Source organism: Pezoporus wallicus, unplaced genomic scaffold (assembly GCF_028554395.1).
Source record: "Pezoporus wallicus isolate ANWC-B61680 ecotype Strahan unplaced genomic scaffold, APGP_CSIRO_Pwel_v1 contig_7351, whole genome shotgun sequence".
Classification (NCBI taxonomy): Eukaryota; Metazoa; Chordata; class Aves; order Psittaciformes; family Psittacidae; genus Pezoporus; species Pezoporus wallicus.
This window is the reverse complement of record NW_026642420.1, coordinates 637248-653474: the sequence shown is the minus strand read 5'-3', so window position 1 is coordinate 653474 and position 16227 is coordinate 637248. Positions and strand designations below refer to the sequence as shown.

The following is a 16227-nucleotide window of genomic DNA, read 5'->3' as shown; positions in this document are numbered from 1 at the left end:
TTGCTGGTTCTGGGCTGTTTTGTTTCTTTACTTTTTTTTTTTGTGGTTAATGAACAAAATTATTCTGTCTCTATCATAAGTCTCCTACTACAGAGAATAATGTATTTTTGTTTCAGTTATTCTGTGACTTTTGTAATAAGGAAAAAAAGGCAACTTGGGTGGGGAAGCTGTCTCTCCCATGCTTGTAGTAGCCCCTGCTCTGGAGAACTTAGTCTCAGGTAGGATCTATGGACTATGACCTTGTATTTTAGTTGAGGATAGAGGCTGCCAAGCAGCTCTGTGACCTTGGATTTGATACCTGTTACCTGCAGTGCCTGGAGGAGAGAGAATGCATTAACCTGGAGCTGCCAGTAGGTTCACTGGTTTGCTGATAGAGCTGAGCAAGATCCAACACCATTCACATGTTATTACAAAGTCAGACTGAATTTATTACCCTCCAGCAATTAAAAAAAGGCAGAAGACAACATCTAGAGATTGTGTTGTTATTTAAGAGGCAGCAAAGCTTTGTATAATTCACATAGGTCAAGTGATAAAAACAGAACCTTGCAGTCCAAAGGAAGGACAGAGATGGGAAACACCAACTTCCAGCAGCTTGCCCCAGTAAGCTACTGGTATTGCAGAGACCGATGTACGTACAGCAACATACAGATCTGTAATGATTTAAATCAGCTGTTTACATAAGGATGGCACCTGATTGTTTTGACAAACACATGGAAGTGAGCTAAGCTTTCTTCAGACCAAGTCACAGTTGGAACAATTTCATCAGTACTACATTTCCAGGACAATGCTGTTGTAAAAAAAAAAAAAAAAAAGATAAAAATAGGAAACATGTACAACAGTACATAGAGTTTTATAGTAAAACAGTATCTGAACAGATTCAGTTGTCCTTCTTTTACTGAAGCATATACAGCTTTACAAAATATAAACCTTCCAAAGGTCAAGTTCAAAAGCTTAGGAGAGGCTTTGCTAATTCTAAAGGTAACAGCCAAAATACCACTGCTTTTAGAAAGTATGTATGTGGTTTATTTTTTTAATGTTTTTTTTTTAGCCTTGCAAGGTAAACCATGAACTTGAGTAACACCTTCTGTGTAAGCCCAGCAGCATCCACTGCATCAACTGAAGACGACTCCTCTGGGAATGCTCTCATTCAGTTCCTGTTCTATAAGTTTGATGTCCTCCAAGTCGTCCTTTATGATGCTAATTAGGTGACTCAGGCCTTCTTGCTGCTGCTTCAGATGCTGCAGATACACAGTTTAAAAAACAGCATAAGCATAGTCCAACTTAATAGATTTAGGGTAGTATTTCTCAAAGGTACCATGGCCTTGGCTGATTGAAAAGCCTGGTATAATTTCTTAGACAGATCTCCCAAGTTCCCGTGTAGCTGGCTTAAGTTATGACGTTAACAGAGCATCCCTGGATTCTCCCCAGTAATACCTACTTGTTTGATTTCCCTTAAGAGGTCTGCATCTACATAATAACGCTCTTCAGCCCGCACAGCTCCAAAGTGGTTTTGCATCCTGATTTGGGACATGAGCTCATTCAGTCTGCCCTGGGAAGAGAGACAGGCTTAAAACAAACCCAACTCATTCACAGCTGTCAGAGCTCTAGCATGTACCACTCCTTGAGGCATCAGGGCTGGAAGCACTGCTGCTCATTCCATTTTAAACTTCTTTACTGGGGAGGGGGGAGGGAGAGGAAAAGACATGCAAAAGGCAAGCTGCTTCAATACTTCTCTGAACTCAAAAATACTTAAATACCTATCAGTGATGCAGCAAAGAGCATGATGCTACAATGCAGCAATACTGCTGGAATTCTCTTCTGAAGCTTTCCACAACTCTACATGCATGGTTTGGAAAACTTGCATTCTTCTGTGAGGAAAAAACAAAGTTGTTAGCAAAGTGCTATTAACTACTCACCTTGAACTGCATAGGTGCGTTAAGTTCACACTGAATTGTATCTAACTGTACACGAAGTTGCTCTTCGTCTGCTTGGATGGCATAACCGCTTTTCCTTTGGATCTCCTGCTTTATTAACACCTACCAAAAGAAGTCTTTCAGGTTCATTAGAGATGACTTCACCCATCTTTCTAACCCAACCATGTCTTTTTGTCCTTCCACCAGCTTGTCTCTCATTAGATTTACTCTCTTTAGTCTGTTCCTCTGAGACTTTGGGGCAGTGCCACAGCTTCCAAGTGTACTTTTGAGTGTACTTCCCACAGCAGTATGACATGCTGTGCATTGGAGGCCTTCCCTGAGACCTCTGCTATTACTGGAATAACAGCATTTGATGAAATCAGAATTTCATTCTCAACATTGTCCATGTACAAAATTGCACAGGTCATCCTGCCCTCTCTCAGTTTGCCTTCTGGCACTACACTGTATGTCAGAATGAGCTTCTTAGACTAATCATGTTACCTGTAATGTTCTGTGAGACAGTGCCATCAGTTTCCTTTTGTACTGGGCAATTTTTGCCATAGTTGTCGTTTGGTTTTTCTGCAGCTCACTGATATCTTCTGATATTATCTGCAGAGGATGTGGAGTCAGTTAGAAACCATAAGAGTTTTTGATAACAGAACACATTAGTCCCGATTTGAAATGGGGAGTTTCAAAGATGCTTTCAGAAAGCTTTTGCTTTTTACGGCTCTGATTTCTATTTATTTTCATATGCAACTGGGATTTTCAGAAGGTATCAGAAAACTGGGCACCAGAATTAAGAGTCCACACCAGTGCAACTTAATTCAGCTAGTTTGAATTAGCCTGTAGCAACACAGAAAGCTTGAACCTGAAAAAAAACCCAAGCCAAACTGCACTGCTCAGTTTTGGCCAAAAGATATAATGAAGAAATATATGAAGAAATAGAGTCACAGCCCCATGCACATGGTTCCAGTTTTCAAAATAGGCATAGGGGGAGGCTCTTTAATAGCCCATCTTTCATCAACAGCAAGCAGTCATGATAAGAAACCTTACATCTAATCGAGTTTGATGCTGTTTGGTCATTTGATCTTGGACCTTCAATCTTCTCAATAGTTCCTTGAAACCCACCAATGGCACAGGAATGAGTCTGTAAGAATACAAATATCTCTTACAACACATTTTCATATTAAATAGGTGATGTGAATTAATAATCGTGAATATAATCTACTATGAAGTTACAGATCTTGGTTTATTACAAAATAAGACATATCTTGTTTTGCTATGTTCTACAGTCCTCACTGTTTCTAACAACCCATTCCTTTTTCATAAAGAAATCAGCCTAAGTTATCTGTAATCACTGGAGGGTACAAGGGTACATCACTTTCAGCTGCAGGATTAAAGAGAAAAAAATATAATGGCTGCAAAAACTAAGTCACAATAACCAGTTCATATAATGGAGGACACAACAACTGGAAGTAATCCAAGTAAGGCTCTTGATCCTGACAACCCTTAAGCACCTAAGCGGGTAAAGGGATTAGACTGGCACTTCTAGTAATCCTCACTGCTTCAAAAGAGATCAGCACTTGACAAAGTTATTCTCTAATTAGTTTCTTACAAGTTACCTGAACGGTACTAAACAATATTGTATATTTTTCACCTTTCTGTAATACTGATACAGACTATTAGACTTACTTGTCAGGGTCAGGATTGTCAACTTTGGCTTGTTCCCATATAATAGGATCAACACCTTAAAAAAACAGACAAGTTTTTAGCGTGGATAGATCTGAACAGATATCATATCTTACAGCTGTTACAAACCTTCTCAACTATGCTAACCTGAATGACTGTTATACAAATTAAGGTTCATTAAGTAAGTCTTGGTCGCAGACCGTGGCACTAAGTTCAGTCCAAAAGGCTGTCAATCACATCTACTGGTTTGAAAGCATAGGAAAGGAACAACCCACAGGTAATCAAATGGGTCAATCCGTATGTCAAGGTGAAAAGTTCCTGCTGATCCCACTGTATGCTACACCTGGGTCATCTTTCCTCTTCAGGTTGGTTATTGCATAAAATGAAATACCAAAAAATCAGTAATTAAGTGATCAAAGTACCAAACCAGTGGGAAAAGTAATCCTAGTAAGAATTATCATGGTTCCTAACAGGATTTATTTACGGATTTTATCTGTTGACAGAAGAGTTGTTTGCTTTGCCATTAACTGCTTCCCTGGGTAATTACATAAAGAAAAAGCAGTTTAACTGTGCATGTGCATTAGCATCATGATACAAGATATTACTCTCCAAACCTCAGTGCAAATCAGATCCATGTATGAAATGCACATACGTAGGCATGCTAGTTAAAAACAAACACAGAGATAGGGAAGCAACTGACTTTCTGACCAGAAAGACACGCCAAAAAGAAAAACAGAAATGATGGTAATTTAACAATTTCAGGTCATCTTCAAGGAGACCAGAACAGTCAGCTACTACAACATTCTTCGCTGTACCACGCTCTAGGTCATTCCTTGTAAGAGCTCTTGCCTTTATACCAAAACTCTTGGGGTGTGCCTGCTTCTCCTGAGCTCAGCACTAACACCTCTCCTTGCCCACCCTGCTGCTTGTAAGCCTACAACCTCAGCTTCCCTCTCAGTCATGGACTAACAAGATGTGCCCAACCATCATTACACAGGCCCCATGATACACCTCCAACATTAAACAGCTAACTTGCTTGTGCACAGAGCAGTTACTACCCCGCACTGCAGCAGCTGGGAAACAGTACAGCTTGTCTCTGTCCCGCAGTAGTAGGCCCAGTTCTTTTTGCCATCCAGATGCTATAACCTTTGCAGTGCTTTTAAACACTATGGTCTTACTGAACATGCTCCATACTGGCTGCTGGAAACCACAGGCTGCTTTTCCTGACCCCCTGCAGGGAATTCCCTTCAAGTATTACATGGGATACTGTACAGACACAGCATTAGCCACAATTATCCTCTGAAATTGCACAAATGGCACTTGCCTACTCTAAAACAAAGCTATGCACTACCTTTAGCCACATATATAGGCTAAGTGACCCCACTGAAAATTAGGCAGTGAATATAGAACATGATTATTCTGATACTGAACTTTTTTTTTTTAACTGCACAAGTTAAAGGGGTTTATGATGGCTGTATCATACAGTATAGTGGTGTGTGGCATATTACTGATAAATCATACCTGTATTGGCAGACTACACTGCACGGGAAAACCTGCTGTCATTAAACCCTGTTACAAGAGTATGTCAGAGTGCCTTGGAAACTCCTGTAGTTTTAAAAGGTGTTTTCCAATTGCCCAACACCATCATTTTTCCGCAGAGGCCCAAAAAAGCCGCAGCAGAGGTCCAGCTGTGCCCCTGTGCAGCCCCAGACCACATACCAGCAGGAGGATTCTGCAGGAGCTGTTTGACTTGTGCTGGGGAAAGCTCTGTTCTGGCCATGGAGAAGCTGACCCCCAGCTGCTGCAGGGATGACTTGATGTTGGGTTGCTCAAAGTGTGCGTAAAGGGTTGTTGCGGGTACTCTCCTTGAGGTGCCGTTGGGTGAGCGTTCAACAATGTAAATTATCACTTCTGTCCTGAGCCAGACAACATGTATACTGTCAGAAAGAGGTCAGCAGTATACAGAAACTAACACAACAAAGAAGAACCCTAAATCAAAGTTACTATCTCTCCCAGCCGACAGTTAATTTCTATGAGGTAACTGACATACAAAATACCAGTAAACACAGGGTTTAACACAGCAAGGCAGAGAAAACTGACAATACTCTACAGAATTACATTCTTCCCCCAGCCCCCTTTTTAACAACCATGTTATATGGCGATACTACTACTACATTAAGAATAACCTAAAACCTTTGGTCTTTGAAACAGAATGAACAGTGTGAAAGTAAGAAGCAGAAATGTCAGTGTGCTGAATGAAGTACTTCAGGCAGAGTAGCCTGAGGCCCCCAAACAACTCCAAGCAGACAGCTCTCTGACATAACACATGCAGAATGAGACCACTCTGCTAGCCTTAGAACAGCTTTCCCACCAAAACAAACATCTGTGACATGGAACGCTGCAAAGTCACTATTACAGTACACCCCAATGCCATTCCATCTTATGCGTGACCAAGTGAAAAAACTTCACAGCTCCTAAAGTACAAAGTATTTATCTCGTCCTCATGGTTAGCATCCTTATCTCCAACTTCTGCTGCTGAGCAGGGTCTGGAGAAGCCTATTTCCTGACCTTAGCTGAGGTCCTCAGCTTTGAACTCCAGCAAAAGCAAGTAACATACACAGGAAAGATAACAGTCTTAAAACCTTCAGAAAAAAGCAACACCAAGGAATGAGACACACAAAACTGATCTCAGGATAAACAGATCTAAAGTCAAGGAGAAAGAGAGCCAAAACAGACTAAGCACATCCCTTTACAACATGTAATACTGGATAGAAAGCCAAAGCTGCATCAAGGTCACATACTGGTCATCCGGCATTGTTTTAACACCTTCTACGTTGACAGTGAGTGTCTGGTTTCCCCCCAGAATTTTGTGTAGTGATTCTACGAGCTGCTGCTGCTGGCTTCGAATATCTACTTCTTTTCTGTTAAAGACCAAGACCACAAGGCCATCTTCATCTTTGTTGTTGGGCATTAAACTGTAACCCACAGCCTGCAAATGAACAAACAAAAACTGGGGATGTATTACTTAGCAAAAAACGTATCTATGTGGCATGAAGGGGAAGGGCTAAAGCCTTCAATTTGTAGAGCAACTGGTTGAAAATTTAAGTTACTACATATTCAGCAATGCAGAAACATAAAATCTATTCACCTTAAATGTTCTCTCACAAGGCCACCAGCTTTTGAAACAGTCCAAATACAGAAACTATCCACTTTCATTAAAAAAAAAAAAAAAGCCTGCTATGGACAGGCAGAGGCCAACTCAACAGGGTATTTAAGTTACTTCAGAGCTGATACCAATCAGGAGCATGGTACAGATCTACAAGTTTTCCAAGTTGCAAAAGGAACCAGAGGACCAAGCTTCAATACAGAACAATTACTAGAGTTCCAGAATAGTTTACAGTACTACCTTGCCAGATACTTGAATGAAAACCAGTTACTGACATAACCAAACGGAAAGATAAGCCAACCATAAATCTTTATGGGTTTCTCAGCACTTTTCTCCTGTAGATCCAAGACAGTTTGCTTGGCAGTACAAGTCAAAACACAGGCACAGTGTATTTCTACTAGATAAGACATGCATCAAGTAAGAATTTGGGACAATTTTCTTTGTGTAAGCAAGTGTCAAGTTCTGTTTGTACAACTGCTTATAAAGTTTAATGTTATCTTCATCCTTGCTGTGATAAAGCTGTGGTAAGGTTAAATGTTTAATTCAACTTCATAATCTAATACAGGAACACTTTCTGCCATCCATTCTAAGTAACATCATGCTTTACCTTTTTCAAAAATCCCCTGTCAACTCCAGTGTAAACTCCATGTGGCTTGTGTAAGAAAGATCTAAACTGTTAAATCATTATAAGCAGAGAAGCTATTTCCATCTCATCTTGCCCATAAACTGTCATTGTCTCATTGTCACTGGTGACATGTTGGGCAGTGAATACTTTTTTAGGCCCTGACACTGTGTCTGAATGGGTGACTTGTGCCTTTTCCCTTGTGTAAGTTCAGCTGAAGAGAGAAATGAGTTGGAGATGTGCCCAAGAGCCTGGGCTTTGTCAGTGGAGGGTAACTCCCTAACACCATGAGTCAGACTTCTTCAGTTGGGCCATCCTGTGGTGGAGCACAACAATGGCAGCTAAGCAAGAATTTGGGTTTAAGTACATGCCTTTCACTTTCATGGCTGTGAAAGAGGCCCACCCCATGGGGAACGACTTGCCAGTACATGGAAGATTAAATCTCATTATGTGCAAAGTAGTATTAAGACCACACATACATTTGGTTTTAAATACATCTTTCACAATTTCTTTATGCAATTAAGTATTTCAAACTTTAACAGATTATCTGCTTTGTTGTGGTCCTTTAAATGAAGGCCTGTATCACATGCCTTAGAAGCACACTTTTCTTGGTAAAGACCTGCATACTTCTCATTTGTTCTAGAGCTGGAACTGGGTGCAAGTGCATTCCTTGAACACCTGTGAAACCCTTTGGGCAATGCTTCATTTTTATTAGATGTCTCATGCTTACAGAGGCAATAAACCAAACAAGCTTATGACACTCTGCTCCAATACCCATGCTACCAACTTCTCCAACATTTTCCTTAGGCATCTGCCGCTGCTGGCATTCATGGAACTTTTCAGTATGTAACTTAAGGTATGTGGACTCATAATGGTATTAATAACACTCAAGTCACAGGGACAAAAGTAAGCCTAGTATGTGGCACTGTCTAACCTGAAAGAAAAACTTCTAGTAAATGAAACTCTAAGATAACAAATTTTGCATCACACAACTAATACTTTGCAATTTTTCAAAGGCCAGAAAGCTGTAAAGGCATTCCAGGCCACAACTTACAGGAAAGCAAGCTTTCAGGAGCATTGTCAACAAAATATTCAAGGTAACACCTAAAAAGATAATGCAACAGAAGCCAAATATTTGTTATACAGGCACTCAGTTCCTGTAAAAATTTTATAAGATTGTCATGATGTGCATAATCAAAACTAGTTTTAATTAGGTATTAACCTATATTCAGGTTAGAAAGTTTGAGCTTCAAAAGAACTGGCTTGGGAAAGAAGGCTATCACCATCCCTGACCCCAATCCACTGACAAGCTTGAAGCTTAGCAAGAAAGTCATCTTTTGCTCAGATGAGAAGCAGGACCTGGAATAGCTGAAAATATCACATAGGGCATGGAGTGAGCTTTAGTACTGGCAAGTATAAAGGCAGAAGAAATCTGAAGGCTGGTGTACTTAAAATGGTACGTACAGGCCAGGTTCATAGAGGGTTTTTCTACTGTAATCAAAGCAAAGAAAGACCCTGAAATTCTTATTCCAGATGTTTAGAGTTTCTTTTGGATGTTATTTAGAAGGTTATTTTAAATAGTTTCTGTAATACTGTAACCTAAACAAATACCTACTGAAATTAATTCCTAGAGATCTGCTGCAACTACACACACACTAATTAGAATGCTATCACACGAAAATGTCATTTTCAGTATCCACATATGCACCTGTTACCTAGTACTGTAACAACGCCCAGATTTCCAGCATCTATACATCTTCAAACCTTTTCATTAGCATGCATCAGAACTGTGTACATCACCTGGAAAAACACTCCTTCAGGATACTCTTAACAGAAATTATATCTCATGTAATGTTCACAAGATGCTTCACCACCGAGCAAGCAGTGCAACTGCTTCAGAACTGTTCGTGGCAGGTGAACAATTCATACCTTAAACCTGCAGAAGGGGTTTTCCTGTGTGAACTCCACCGGAGCAATGTTATTGTTGAAGTACCCTTTGCCTGTACCCCAGAAGGCCTGCAGCTGGTTCCATTTTGCTAAAATAGCATCTCTCTCATCTCCTAAGAGTGTTGGAGCTGAGAGGGCACTTGCTGTGTTGATCAGCTGGTTCGACTGGGCAGGGGTCTGAGCAGGCTGGCTGAACAACCCACTTCCTAATGCTGTGTAGGATGAAGGAAAACAAATTAACTCTTTTACCAACTAACACAGACTCATTTGTTAACACATACCATCTGTGTATCATTGGTATCACTTCTTTCAGATTTTGAGAAGCAAAACAAATGCACAGAATAAATAATCAAAATTGGATAATGTTTTTTAAAAGTTTCTGAACTCTGTAGAAGAGTTAGAAGATTAGTTTTTCTTTAAATAAGACATTTATATCAACACATGACATCATGTGGCACCTTCAAGACCTCAATCTGAAGGACAGATCTGTTGTTATAAATTCAGTGCACTCAGTCTGCCGCTGGTCATGATCCAAGTCACATTTAAACTAAACTCAACCCCACTTCCTCACCTTTCTAGTAATGCTATCAATGCAAGCATCAATTCTGTAACTACCCCTAACCACCACCAAAACCAAAGGGGGATTTGCTGTTGGCAACTGAAGGGTGAAACTCAAGACACTTGTTTGAGCTCCTGTTTAAGAAAAAAGGAAGGGCTGCAATTATAGGCATTTCAAAAGCCAAGTTTCTGAGAAGCACCCATCGATCAGAAGAGAAGTGCAACAGCCTCCTTTTATAACACACTTCCATCCAACTACTTGTATGCCTGCTGCAGCCTTCTGCTTTTGTTGCCAGGGAAGGGGTAAATCAAGAGAAGGCTGTACTTACTGGTCTGTTGCTGCTGGGTGCCAAAGCCTCCAAAGCCCAGCCCAGTTCCCAACCCACTGCCTAAGCCAGTTCCAGTGCCTGTGCCAAAACTAGTACCAAATCCAAAGCCTTTGTTCTGGGTAGCACCAAAGAGTCCTGGAGAAATAAGCAAATAACTATTGAGAAGAAGATACCTGCTCAATCCAAAACATTATTGTGAAGGGCTGATGCCCCACAGTTTGCTCTAAAGCAAATCCTTTTGGACTTGTACTATCTTACCACTGGTGCCTGTATTGGTAGGAGCAGAAAAACTAAATGTTGGTCCCGCAGTGGTGGTAGTTGTCCCAAATCCTCCAAAAGCACCTAACAAACAAAGATCACAAGTAAGGTAGATGGAACATTGTAAGCAACAGCTGTGCATAACACAACAAAAAACTGCAGGCACCAAGGAGTGTTATGAGAAGAGATGCTGACAGACAATGTGCTATGTTACAAGCATGTAGTTCACACAGATCATGGGTATTGAGTTTATAGGGGAGAAAACATGAACCAGATAGCCAATACATCAATGGTGTGCCACAGAAGCAAGTAAAAAAGTAGCAGTGATCTACCATCCTGCTCCTTTACCAGCAGGATGTGCTTTCCTTAATGACAGACACAACTCAGTATTACTTAGATTCCTTCTGAGGAATACTTCAGACAGTCAGTGTGGTTGCTAAGTGTTTAACAAACAATCTGACCTGTGTGCACTTTTTAAAAATTCCTAACCTCTTCAGAACAAAACTAGAAACACATCAGGTAAAGACTGAGGCTAGGGTGGACAAAATCGCTGTGTGCATTAACAGGAATGCTGTCACAGCAATGATTTCTTTCTACGCACAGGTAAAATTCTACAAGGTCTTTCTTTTTAAGCCTAGTTTCCCTACTATCCTCCCTGTTAAATCTCATTTTGCAGTTCAATCTCTATCAGAGGAAGACAGAAACAAAAGCAATCAGACTTCCACAGATTTTCAGGAAAACCAGTCAACGGCTAGCAGGAGGAGTAAGTGCCTGAGCTCCACTGTGCCAGAGAAAGCCCCAAGAGAGCACCTTCTTCCCATCTGCCTCCTCAGAGGAGGTGCCCCAATACAGGGTGCCTGTGCCAGGAGAGGAGGATGGCCTCCTAGCACGTGAGGTTGCATGGGTGCTGGGTGCCACCACACTACCTCCTTGCTCCAGTGGTGCCAATGCACTGTCCAGCCTGTGGACTTCTGACTAGCCCCAGGACACCAAGTTCTCTCCTTTTCTAGCTGGTTTTACATACACTCAAATGAAGGAAAACAGTCTGTGACAAAGGATTTGTCAGAAAGATTCTGCCACTGCTTACTCACATGTCAACAACAAAAAAAGTCTCTTAGACCTACAACACTTGCCATCCTCTTGTAGACATAAAAAAAAAAAAAAAAATAAAAAAAACTTAGACCAAAGCTGACATGCAATCACATTTTATTTTCATTCAGGAAACATCTTAATGTGAATGGAGAGAATTTGTTCCCTGTGACGCTGGAGCTACCAACGATCGAGAAACCCTGGCAGCAGTGCCATCAGATAACACAATTTTTTAGGTAGTTTTGTACTCACAGTAAATTCAGTCATCCTTTCCGGAAAAGGGATCTAGGAGAGCAAACTGCTAAACACAATTAAGTATCCAAGTTCTCTCCTGCAGCAGTTCAAACTCAGCTGAAGAAATACAGTCCAATAGTGTTCATACCAAATAAAAACAAAACCCTCACATGCACAAAACAGGTAAGAGTACACTAAATGCAGGGAGCAATGGCACGCTGGAATGAATGTAATTCCTCAACTAGCAGTGGCAATGAGACCCCATGGGCTAATTCTACATGAGTAATAGCATTAGAAATCCTTACAGTTAGGCATTTTTGTATGAAATGGAAAAGACTTAACTTGAAATGGTATCACCTGATCCTTAGAAATGGTGGCTCTACATGGGCTATGGACAGTTCTTACAGTCAGCACCCAGCACACACACCATGCAGATGATCTCTTAACAAGAGCCTGGTGTGGGTGCCGTTTCAGAACAGTCTTCAGGAAACAGAGGTCACAGGAAGGGCTGTTCATTTTGTGCTCATTGTACACAAGTTGTTTCTCCACAGAAACTATGTGGTGCATTCATGACAGCCAATGGAGGGCCAATGAGGAGACACAGGGTGAAGATGGAAAACATGACTGCAGTAGTCCAAGAATCTCATGTCAGGAAACATGGAGTTAGGGACCAGCTCTGCGATGGCTCATGATTGTCTGTGTCTGAACAGAGAACTGATACTGTTTTGCCAGGTAACTGATGCTCATTTTTAGTCTGGGTCAGACTGATATGTTACCACAATTCATTTCCATTTCAGAGACTGAGTATTTGGTACATTCAGATTTTTCCTCAGCAGCTGTTTCTTCAGAATTTAACAGGCAAAACCTCTACAAGCCAGTGGCTCTCAAACCCATTCCACTTTCAAAGCTTTTATCTCCAGCCTGGATATGAAGAGTAGCACTAAATATGGATTCTCAGTTTGGAATGTAATTCTTGGACCCCTGCTATTAACATTTATAACAGAACAAGTATTTATGAATTATCTACCTGCACTTGCCAGACTGTTACCAAAATTGAATGGTGGAGTTGAGGTAGTGGAAACACCGAAATTCCCAATATTAAAATTCACTGCAGGATTAGCAGTTAAGCCAAAACCACCAAAATTAAACCCACTGGCAGTGGAGTTTGTAGTTTCAAGCCCACCAAATCCTGACAAGCGGGAAGCAGAAAAAGAGCAAGGTAACATTAGTTCTAAACAAAAGGTAGGTTCAGGAAAGAAAAACTCAAATATTTTTCCATCACCATAGACAAGACAGGCATAGTTAAAAACAAGAGTAAGATATTAACTGGCATTAAGCATTATTTACTGAACACAAGAAGGACAGTTAAAAGTTTCCTGTTTGACCCACTCTCCCTACTTCACTGCTATAAGCATGTTATTTTTCAACTATACTATATATAAAGCAGGCAACACTTTTCCTATCTTATTACAAAGCTACACATGAAAATATCCATACAATTCAACATTCGTGTTAAGAGCAATATTTAACCACCTAAGATTGCTCGATACAGCTGCACCTGCACTAGCGGCACCAAGAGTACCATAATTATTTCATAAGCTATCAGGAAGACAAGAACAAACTATTTTCATGCTAATACCATACCTACACATGAGCAGCAATGGCAGAATAACCACAAACTACAAGTCCAGCAGCTGAAGCACCACGTGTGCCTCAAATACTCCTGGGCAGAGTTATTCAAGTTGTATTTGCAAACTCTGTCAGCTCCAGTGCTTGATGATAACTTACCTGATGTATCCAGGTTTTTCCAGCTCTAAGAAAAATGATAACAGAGCAGCTCCCCAGTTCTCTCCCAGGAGGAACTGGGAACAGCTTCACACTAGACAGACAACGGCAAGCGTGATCCCAGAACTCCCTCTAATATTGGTCTATGAGCACCATAAACCCTGTAGCAGTGTACAAGCAGCACAAGATTATCTTTTACTTGAAGATGAGGCCAGAAAGTCCATCTCTAAATCAGCCAGAGTGAAAGACCACATGGTAGAGACCAAGCTAACTACAGTGAAGATGAGCCCTGTCCAAAGGACTTATCCAGAGTATCTACTCTGAGTAAGAGCCAACAAAGATTGCACTAAGTTAGAGTAAGGCCCGCTCTGGCTTACATTTCACGAAGACTGACAGTCAATTAACAGCGGCAAAACAAAGGAAAAAAGGCTTTTTCCATCTTACAAATTAAACACTTTTACATTGCTCAAAAATTAAATTTCAAGAGCATCTTAATCAAACAGGAACACTACAATCAAAAGTGATGATTCGAGTGACCTGGCAGCATTAAGCAGGCACCACCGAGCATCAGTCACCATGGCACAAGCTCCCTAAGAGCAACTTACACTTCTTTGGGCAGGATGAAGTCCCCGGACGTCCCCCGACACAGCCCACTGTTCACGCGGGAAGGAGATAAAAACCGAACGGAACTCGGCCAGTACGGCGGGGACCGTGTTTGACTGAAGGCGGGCGGGGAAAAACAGCGGGGGAGAAAACCGGGGAGAAAAGCGGATCTCACCGGCTCTGCCGCGAAGAGACGAGCAGGAACGGCTACACCCGGCCCCGCCGAAGCCACGCCGAAAGCAGCTACCCGCGGCCGTGCCCGCCGTGCTCTGGACAAACCAGGGACCGGGGTCTCCGCCACCGCTGAGAGGCTGAGGATCGCCCCGGGGGAGAGAGGACCGGCCGCCCCGGGGGAGAGAGGACCGGCCGCCCCGGGGGAGAGAGGACCGGCCGCCCCGGCGCCCCAGCACCGCTGTGCGGCTGCGGATCGGTATCACAGGGGTGCCCGGAAGCCCCGGCACCGACGAGGAGCCGCGGATCGGTATCACAGGGGTGCCCGGGCGCACCGGCACCGATGAGGAGCCGCGGATCGGTATCACAGGGGTGCCCGGGCGCACCGGCACCGATGAGGAGTCGCGGATCGGTATCACAGGGGTGCGCGGGCGCACCGGCACCGATGAGGAGCTGCGGATCGGTATCATAGGGGTGCCCGGGCGCCCCGCCATCGCTGAGGGGCTGCGGATGGGTATGAAGGGGGTTGTCCGCACGTCCCGGCACCGCTGAGGGGCTGCGGACTGCTCCGAGGAGAGCACCGCGCGCCCGACCACCGCTGAGGGGGTAGCGGTTCTCACTGGTGGGGTGGCACGCGCCCCCAGGACCGTTGGGGCTCGGCTACCGCGCCGCAGGGAGGCAACACCCGCCGCCGGCCCCCAGTCCCTCCCCGGGCCGGGACCCTCCTTGCTCACCGGTGGGGTTGGCAGCCCCAGCGCCCGCCGTCGCCCCGAAGTTAAAGGCCATGAGGTGCCGGTTGACGGAGCCGCGGTGTGATACGGGCAGCCCGGGTAAGTGCAACAACGAAATAAACCCTTCCGTCGCCTTCCGGTCGCTGCTGCCAAGCGCTTCCGGGTTGTACCACTAGGAGCGGTGGCGTCGGGGATGCGTGTAGGCGACGGGAGGGGTCCATGGCGTGCTCCTCGGGGGAGCCGTGCCGCTCCTGTCACTCAAGGCGCGGTGGGCACTCGCCAGTGCCCGACGGGGATTAGTGACTCTGGCGCTGCTGCGCCCTCCACGAGACTTCCCCCCACGACAGGTTCCTTCCAGCAAGTTGGAGCTGTTCAGCCCCAAAAAGGCTCTGGGGTCACTTTAGAACAGCTTCCAATGCCTAAAGGGGCTGACGAGAAATCTGGAGAGCGGCTTTTGACAAGGGCCTGTAGGGACAGGACGAGGGGGAATGGCTTTAAACTGACAGAGGGGAGACTGAGATTAGACATTAAGAAGTTCTTCCCTGTGAGGGTGGTGAGGCCCTGGCACAGGTTGCCCAGAGAAGCTGTGGCTGCCCCATCCCTGGCAGTGTTCAAGGCCAGGCTGCAGAGGGCGTGGAGCAACCTGGTCTAGCGGAAGGTGTCCCTGCCCATGGCAGGGGTTGGAACTGGGTGAGCTTTAAGGTCCCTTCCACTCCAGACCATTCTGTGATTCTATGAATAGCACAAAAGAGATAGTTGTGACTCCCACCAATGCATCTGGCATTCAGAACATGCAAGAGAAGTATGTGGGTAAAAGCAGAGAGTTCCCCAGGAGTTTCACAGCGTTGTTTTACCACTCAGACAGCAACACTTTGGCGGTGTGTGGAGAAGTGACAGTTTTAGCCTGCTGAATCTTCAGCACAACTCCCTTGACAGGATCACTGCAGGAAGCTGTGAGAAGCTCTTTGTTCCTCAGAGCAAGTGGCAGGCGAGTGCCTGACCGGAGTCCTTGGCCGAGATTCAGAGTGCCTCTGCCATGGCAAACACTCTGAAGAGGCAAAGCTGTAACTGCAGTACTGTGAGGAGCGCACACTGTGCCTGGTGCTTTTAGCTAATACAAATTATAAATAAT

At 43.6% G+C, this 16227-nt stretch overlaps 1 protein-coding gene across 2 annotated transcripts; it reads right to left on the bottom strand.

The window, feature by feature from the left end:
- Positions 1-1107: 1107 nt before the first annotated feature.
- Positions 1108-15189, bottom strand: NUP54 (nucleoporin 54). Of its 2 annotated transcripts, XM_057429957.1 has the most exons (13): positions 15099-15189; positions 12833-12994; positions 10483-10566; positions 10225-10359; positions 9320-9549; positions 6404-6591; positions 5322-5518; positions 3606-3660; positions 2967-3060; positions 2415-2522; positions 1917-2036; positions 1439-1549; positions 1108-1238 (listed from the first exon to the last, which is right to left on the bottom strand). In XM_057429957.1, exons 1-13 carry the CDS (start codon positions 15148-15150, stop codon positions 1113-1115), a joined length of 1662 nt encoding a protein of 553 aa, XP_057285940.1. In that variant the 5' UTR covers positions 15151-15189; the 3' UTR covers positions 1108-1112. The 2 variants fall into 2 exon arrangements, with proteins under 2 accessions (XP_057285940.1, XP_057285941.1); XM_057429958.1 differs by lacking the exon at positions 12833-12994.
- Positions 15190-16227: the final 1038 nt, after the last annotated feature.